Genomic DNA, 9482 nt, shown 5'->3' on the forward strand with positions numbered 1-9482 from the left:
TACACCTACTATTTTATATAAATTAAGCATATAATAATGTTAATCAAAATATCTTAAAACGCACAGATTATAAGGAGTGAAATAGATTTACTAGTAAAAGGTAAAAGGACATAGTTAATTTATTTATTTCTTGACAGAAAAAAAAATAACTCATCTGTACGTTCCGCATCTGACAGGCGCACCACCAAACAGTGTATTTGATTTTCTATTTACACGGGTCATAATCACAGGGTTGACACAACTAAATTCAATCATTGTAAAATTGTTTCCTATTGTAGTTTTTTTTATTTAGCAAGACTTTCTAAGATAAAAATACGAATACTAAAAATTTGGACTTAAAATAAGGCGTATAGATATAGGAAGATGTGGTGTGAGTGCCAATGAGACAACTCTCCATCCAAATAACAATTTAAAAAGTAAACCATTATAGGTTAAACCATTATAGGTACAGTTTTCAATTTGTTAACGGGCATGACGTAAAACATCGATTCAAATAATTGAACTTTATTGGACAATGCTGTTGATTAAAAAATACTCAATTCCAGAAACTGACTATCACCAATAATTGAAAGTTCCAGGTCGACGGGTTCAAACAGAAAGATTTGAAAGCAAAGAAAACTGTGCATCTTATAATCGGCACGACTTTATCAGATGACAATACCAATACTAAAATAAGGCTTACGCATAGTTATATACTTTAATTCAGTCAAGGACCCGCGTTATCACGGGTGTGTACTAGTCCTATATAAACTTACAGTGTTGATATTTCTTTACATATAAATAATTTTAAGTTTTGTTAATTGAAATGCCATTTACTTGTTGTTGTGTACCTGGGTGTTCTAACAGAGGTGGACATCTTTTCCCCAAAAATTGGGAAATAAAAAAGAAATGGTTAAATGCAATCAACAGAAACTCTTATGAAGAAAAACACAAAGAATGGACACCAAGCAAAAGCAGTGTTGTTTGTCATGATCATTTTTTTGCAAAATGATTACATATCAATTACAAGTTTTGGTAAAGTGTATATTGAAATTAAATTCCAAAGATTTAATACTTAATAAAATAATTTTTAAAAAGTCTAAAATACGCTTATGAGCTTATGATATTTTTCTTTAATTCTTATTTAACCTCATAAAGGGAAGAATAAAATGAGAACATTTGTTGCAATAGAAATGTAAATAGAATATTATCTTTATTTTATTTTGTTAACTCATGATAGAAAGATTTATTTGTAATGTGTCATTATTACATGTAGCATAATTTGTTTATTATCAATGTTTATACATATAATGTACTTTCACATGTCATACCCTGCTGTGATGATTTCTAATGTGGTTGTTTAATTTGTTAAAAGTAAGCTGGATTAATGAAAACAGTGTATGATAAACAGATAAAAAAATATCAGGTCATCTTTTTAATATTAATAATTAATTATGTGTTTATTCTTGTAGGCACAGATGTTAGCAGAAAACAGTTGAAAAAAGGATCAGTTCCATCTGTATTTTGTTGGAAAAGAAAATTATCCTCAAACACCCCAGACAGAAGTGATCGACTTTTTAAAAGAAACAACAAAATCTGAACTATCGTTCACAGAACAAAATATTGAAATAAATGATCCATGTACTTCTGATATAGGACGGAAAGAATGTGTCGAGTCTACAACAGCACCCGTAGTACCTGATGCAGAATCGCACATATTATATACTGCTGTTCCACTGAATAGTGAATTTAGCTGTCAAACGCCATCCTGGGTTTCCCTTTCTATAGAAAATTTTAGGCATGATGATGCTGGTGTATTGTTTTATACAGGGTTGGCAAATTACAATGACTTTATATTTGTCTTGGCTTCTTTTGGAGAGGGGATATACCACATGAACTACTTGTATAACAGAGTGGACCAACTTAATATTGAAAATCATTTTTTTTTAACCCTTATCAAGCTAAGAAGACACAAATCAATTTTGAACTTAGTAGACTGTTTGGCATTTCTGAACATTCAGTGACAAACATATGGATCACATGGCTGAACTTTATGTCTAGACAATGGAAGGAGTTAGATTTGTGGCCAAGTCGAGATTTAGTCCGCTTTTTTAGTCCATCTGATTTCAAGCTGAAATTTCCATCAACTAGACTGCTTGTAGATGGGACAGAAATGCCTGTTAAGAAACCGAAGTCTCCAATTGCTCAACAGTCTACTTATTCTACATACAAGAACAGAAACACAGTTAAAGTCTTGGTAGGATGCTCACCCAGTGATATAATGTAATATCAGAATGAATAATGAAAAAGGGGTAAAATTTACTAAAAAATGTAATATTGTTAAAAGGAAATTAAGTTGGTTCATGTTTACTTCAGATACATTTGTCATTACATATTATAAATCTATCTTGATCAAATGACCGATTTAAGGTATTATCTAGTACAATTATCGAAAAAGGTGTCAAATTTACATTGAAATTAAAAAAAAAAAACTTTATTAAAACCGTTGGCAGGTTTGGTAATATATTCTATACAACTATCGTTAGAATATGGTCGATATAATGTTATATCAGAATGAATTATCAAAAAGGGGTAGAATTCACTAAAAAATGTAATATTGTTAAAAGAAATTAAGTTGGTTCAAGTTTACTTCAGATACAATTTTCATTACATATTACAAATATATCTTGATCAAATGACCGATTTAAGGTATCATCTATTACAATTATCGAAAAAATTGTCAAATTTAAAGTGAAATTTAAAAAAAAAACTTGATTAAAACCGTTGACAGGTTTGGTTATAAATTCTATACAACTATCTTTAGAATATGGTCGATATAATGTAATATCAGAATGAATTATGAAAAAGGGGTAGAATTTACAAAAAAAATAATATTGTTAAAAGAAATTAAGTTGGTTCAAGTTTACTTCAGATAAAATTGTCATTACATATTATAAATTTATCTTGATCAAATGACCGATTTAAGGTATCATCTTTTACAATTATCGAAAAAAGTGGTCAAATTTACATTGAAATTTTAAAAAAATCGTGATAAAAACCGTTGACAGGTTTGGTAATATATGCAATACAACTATCTTTAGAATATAGTCGATATAATGTAATATCAGAATTAATTATGAAAAAGGGGTAGAATTTACTAACAAATATAATATTGTTAAAAGAAATTAAGTTGGTTCAAGTTTACTTCAGATACAATTGTCATTACATATTATAAATGTATCTTGATCAAATGACCGATTTAAGGTATCATCTTTTACAATTATCGAAAAAAAAAGTGGTCAAATTTACAGTGAAATTTTAAAAAAAACTTGATTAAAACCGTTGGCAGGTTTTGTAATATATTCTATACAACTATCTTTAGAATATGGTCGATATAATGTTATATCAGAATGAATTATCAAAAAGGGGTAGAATTTACAAAAAAATGTAATATTGTTAAAAGAAATTAAGTTGGTTCAAGTTTACTTCAGATACAATTGTCATTACATATTACAAATATATCTTGATCAAATGACCGATTTAAGGCATCATCTATTACAATTATCGAAAAAATTGTCAAATTTAAAGTGAAATTTTAAAAAAACTTGATTAAAACCGTTGACAGGTTTGGTAATAAATTCTATACAACTATCTTTAGAATATGGTCGATATAATGTAATATCAGAATGAATTATGAAAAAGGGGTAAAATTTACTAAAAAAATAATATTGTGAAAAGAAATTAAGTTGGTTCAAGTTTACTTCAGATAAAATTGTCATTACATATTATAAATTTATCTTGATCAAATGACCGATTTAAGGTATCATCTTTTACAATTATCGAAAAAAAGTGGTCAAATTTACATTGAAATTTAAAAAAAATCGTGATAAAAACCGTTGACAGGTTTGGTAATATATGCAATACAACTATCTTTAGAATATAGTCGATATAATGTAATATCAGAATTAATTATGAAAAAGGGGTAGAATTTACTAACAAATATAATATTGTTAAAAGAAATTAAGTTGGTTCAAGTTTACTTCAGATACAATTGTCATTACATATTATAAATTTATCTTGATCAAATGACCGATTTAAGGTATCATCTTTTACAATTATCGAAAAAAAAAGTGGTCAAATTTACAGTGAAATTTAAAAAAAAACTGGATTAAAACCGTTGGCAGGTTTTGTAATATATTCTATACAACTATCTTTAGAATATGGTCGATAAAATGTTATATCAGAATGAATTATCAAAAAGGGGTAGAATTTACAAAAAAATGTAATATTGTTAAAAGAAATTAAGTTGGTTTAAGTTTACTTCAGATACAATTGTCGTTACAAATTATAAATTTATCTTGATCAAATGACCGATTTAAGGTATCATCTTTTACAATTATCGAAAAAAAGTTGTCAAATTTACAGTGAAATTTTAAAAAAATCGTGATTAAAACCGTTGACAGGTTTGGTAATATATTCAATACAACTATCTTAAGAATATAGTCGATATAATGTAATATCAGTATGAATAATGAAAAAGGGATAAAATTTACTAAAAAAATGTAATATTGTTAAAAGGAAATTAAGTTGGTTCATGTTTACTTCAGATACATTTGTCATTAAATATTATAAATCTATCTTGATCAAATGACCGATTTAAGGTATTAGTTAGTACAATTATCGAAAAAGGTGTAAAATTTACATTGAAATTTTTAAAAAAATCGTGATAAAAACCGTTGACAGGTTTGGTAATATATTCAATACAACTATCTTTAGAATATAGTCGATATAATGTAATATCAGAATTAATTATGAAAAAGGGGTAGAATTTACTAACAAATATAATATTGTTAAAAGAAATTAAGTTGGTTCAAGTTTACTTCAGATACAATTGTCATTACATATTATAAATTTATCTTGATCAAATGACCGATTTAAGGTATCATCTATTACAATTATCGAAAAAGGTGTCAAATTTACATTGAAATTTAAAAAAAAACTTGATTTAAACCGTTGGCAGGTTTGGTAATATATTCTATACAACTATCTTTAGAATATGGTCGATATAATGTTATATCAGAATGAATTATCAAAAAGGGGTAGAATTTACCAAAAAATGGAATATTGTTAAAAGAAATTAAGTTGGTTCAAGTTAACTTCAGATACAATTGTCATTACAAATTATAAATTTATCTTGATCAAATGACCGATTTAAGGTATCATCTTTTACAATTATCGAAAAAAAGTTGTCAAATTTACAGTGAAATTTAAAAAAAATCGTGATTTAAACCGTTGACAGGTTTGGTAATATATTCAATACAACTATCTTAAGAATATAGTCGATATAATGTAATATCAGTATGAATAATGAAAAAGGGTTAAATTTACTAAAAAAAAATGTAATATTGTTAAAAGGAAATTAAGTTGGTTCATGTTTACTTCAGATACATTTGTCATTAAATACTATAAATCTATCTTGATCAAATGACCGATTTAAGGTATTATCTAGTACAATTATCGAAAAAGGTGTAAAATTTACATTGAAATTTTAAAAAAATCGTGATGAAAACCGTTGACAGGTTTGGTAATATATTCAATACAACTATCTTTAGAATATAGTCGATATAATGTAATATCAGAATTAATAATGAAAAGGGGTAGAATTTACTAACAAATATAATATTCAATTTGTTAAAAGAAATTAAGTTGGTTCAAGTTTACTTCAGCTACAATTGTCATTACATATTATAAATTTATCTTGATCAAATGACCGATTTAAGGTATCATATATTACAATTATCGAAAAAGGTGTCAAATTTACATTTAAATTTAAAAAAAAAAATTGATTAAAACCGTTGGCAGGTTTGGTAATATATTCTATACAACTATCTTTAGAATATGGTCGATATTATACAATTATAGCCTTTGTATGAGGTCGATGCAAGGATATATCGACCTGAAAGAAGTATATCGACTGAGGACGAAGTCATTAATAATATGCCAACAATTCAAATACAATTGAAACATTTAACTATTGTTCTTTGTAGACTAAACAATTTAACAATGAATAAATTTCTGAAACACTTTTTTTCATTAATTCTTCTGAATAAAATTGTAATTGACAGTTATATTTGAAAAGTTATTGAATACTGGAACTGGCATAGCTTTCTGGTTCATACTAGCAGCATTAACTGAGTTTGACTGTTTTGGTATACATCTTGGAACTTCTAGGGATTTCAATAAATCATCCATACCATCATCAGCTGCCATTTCAGGAATGATATCATTCATGAGGTTTTGAGTTTAAAAGTCAGACAATGGCTGTAAATTGAAAGAGCCAAATGAGTTAGTTGATATCGCCTCAGTTTCTACAGTCACACTAGTTTGTGAAAGACACAAAAAAATAATATTTGAAGACAAAGCGGCTGGTTTCGAAACTTTTGATGTTTTGCATAGTGTTTTTTCACTTAATGTGTCTGACATCATTTTTTTGTTTTTTTCACATGTTTGACCACTATATGTTTTTAAAGATTTATGACAAGTGACACTCATAATGTGTCTACTGGGAATTTGTGCCTCATCCAAAATGTGGACAGTTGAAGCCCTGCATGAATGGTTTGTATACTCTTTTGGAAGTTTGGCTGCCTTGCTTATCTCGTTCATATATACGCCCAGTTTGTTGTGTCCAAGGGGAATGTTGTCATAATGTATCCCATCTTAAGCTGTTAACTTTTGCTGTTGAAAAAGTTCATTACATTTTGGATTCAGACGGCGTATATATTTTTCAAACGACCTTACTGGACATCGGTCACTACCTGAAAAGAATATTTTCTATATTGAGAAACAAATATGAGATATGCATATGATATATTGAAACAGAAAAATTAGTAAGAAATGACATATATATATATATTGGACTTGAGAGAAAAGACAAGATTGTACATTTTTTTCAAAAAATGTTATTGTTTGGGTCTTTTTTATCTTTTTTTTCCATATTAATTATCTTCAGCTTCTCGTGTGCAAATATCTTTAAAAATTTCTTTTTTTAATATAGTTTTTTTTTCCATAATTTTATACATTTGTAAATATAGGAGAAATGGTGAGTAGTGAACCTGCATTTACAAGATTTTTTTTTTATTCAATTGGAGGGATAAACAAAACTTTCCATCCCAACTAAGACGAGAAGGGTCACCCAAAATTAGTCCCCCCTGGATTTATTGACAGCCTTTATCTTAAAGACTAGAATAATTTCCTGATATATACAAATCTTAAAAAACTTTTGGAGGTCATCAGATAATGCCCGCCTTTAAATCTTATTAATTTTGACATTAATATTTATTTTACCTTTGATTTCATACATCCTACCATCGGATGACTTTTCACTATCTGTCTGATGATTTTTGGCTAGTTCATCATCGGTTTTTTAAACATAAAGTGTACCCTCTGTATCTGGCTGTACTGCAAAGTCCTGTCTTGTTCAGGTTACCAGGTTCTCCCTGCCTCTACGTCCAAAATTAATCATTATGTCCACAAATACCTGAAATTAAAGAATATTGTATGTACTTCAATATTAATAAAATACATGTGATACAAAATTTAATTGTAATTTTCAAATTGTTATATAAAACATTCACAAGAAATTTACCGGTTACAGGTCCATTTGATTAATTCTAAATTTTAACGGTCCATTGAATTAATTTCAAATGTAAAATTCATGTAACAAATATTTTACAAATTTTAAATGAAAATGTAACTTTTTAAATACTTGTGAAAAATAGTGCACTGTACGAGGAATATATATACAGTACAACTACAAGAGAGACAAGTCGTGTCAATTAATGAACTTAGGACATGTACATTGTAGGATCCGGATTAGGGAGATATCTCTTTTTTATTATGTTATAGTTACCTTGTATTGGAGCATTTTTGGACTTTCCAAATCTTTACAGAAAACCGTGTACATTTTTTCAATATTAGCATCAGCAATTGCTGGATAGTGCTCCACAGCTGCCAGACCAAGTCGTTTTAGCTCCTTTGTCATACATTGAAATGCTTTTTTGGACTTCTTGAAATTGTCACCTTTGAGAATGTCAACATCCCTTGTTTTAGATAAGTGCCGTTGCAAGCCTTGGCGATAAGACTGCATGGTCGTCTTCTTATACATCTCCCCATTTTTGTTGCGTATTTCCATGTAAAATTTGGATAATACGTCGTCCAACTGTGCATCATCGTAAGACTCAAAGTCGAGGGGAAGGCTTTTCTCTGTTAGATATTCCCGGTAACCATTAATAGCTGTGTTTGTTTGCCTTTTAGTGTTTTTTGAATCAACGTTTTCCAACAGATTTTCCCTCTCTTCATCCTCGAGAGATGCGAATCTTCGTTTCGTGGTCATTTATCGTTAACGTCTGCTTGTTCAAGTTGTTGTGATTGTACCGGAAGTTATACAGAAAAGCATTTGATTGGATGTTGAGAATACGTCATAAAGTATATTGGTTTTTAGATTTCTATAATTAGATTTTTAAAAATGACCGTGCAATATGCTTTTTGCCGGTCAATATGCTTTTTGCTATCCGCCGTTTTTCTATGTACCTTCGAAAATATAGTTTAACATGTGACTGTTCCTAAACGAATCAAATTAGTTAAAATATACGAATTAATAATATATGTATCAGAATGAATTATGATAAGGGTTGAATTTACTAAAAAAATATAATATTCGTAAAAAAAAATAAGTTGGTTCAAGTTTACAAACCAAGGGTGACTGGGGTATAGAAATATGGTCACTTGGTCTTCTCCCGACCGGCAGTAAAACGCTTGCCGAAGTGGGGCGTCCGCTTGGCTGGGCGGGATGTATCAAGTTCGCAGTCACGTCCGGTCAGAAGGGGGACGTTAAATCCGATGCCTCGTGTAAAGAGAGTGCCACGCTCTTTGCACGTTAAGAACCCTTGCAACATCTCTTTGAGGGGTCCGTATGTGGCCTGTTGCAAGGCAAAATATCTGTCCCTATCCAATATACCCTCATTTAACAGTGGCAGTAAAAATTTACCCGACCATCATCCTAGATGGCCTTTATTACAACAACCTACCTATTGTATTTATTGTTTAACTTGTTCTCGTCCTGAATATGCATGAAATATTTGCCACTGGACGTTAAGCAACCAACAATCAATCAATCATATTATAAATCTATCTTGATCAAATAACCGATTTAAGGTATTATCTAGTACAATTATCGAAAAAGTTGTCAAATTAACATTGAAATTTAAAAAAACGTGATTAAAACCGTTGACAGGCTTGGTTATATATTCAATACAACTATCATTAGAATATAGTCGATATAATGTAATACCAGAATGAATTATGAATAAGGGGTAGAATTTACTAAAAAAAATATAATATTGTGAAAAGAAATTAAGTTGTTTCAAGTTTAATTCAGATAAAATTGTCATTACATATTATAAATTTATCTTGATGAAATGACCGATTTAAGGTATCATCTATTA

General features: G+C 28.9%; 1 protein-coding gene across 1 annotated transcript; it reads right to left on the reverse strand.

The window, feature by feature from the left end:
• Positions 1-6072: 6072 nt before the first annotated feature.
• On the reverse strand, positions 6073-8251 carry LOC134718039 (uncharacterized). The gene is given in 4 exon segments (XM_063580540.1): positions 6073-6242; positions 6543-6794; positions 7324-7516; positions 7889-8251. Coding segments are annotated over 4 exon segments (897 nt in total). The 5' UTR covers positions 8171-8251.
• Between the last annotated feature and the right edge of the window lie 1231 nt (positions 8252-9482).

This window comes from Mytilus trossulus, chromosome 5 (genome assembly GCF_036588685.1).
Source record: "Mytilus trossulus isolate FHL-02 chromosome 5, PNRI_Mtr1.1.1.hap1, whole genome shotgun sequence".
NCBI lineage: Eukaryota > Metazoa > Mollusca > Bivalvia > Mytilida > Mytilidae > Mytilus > Mytilus trossulus.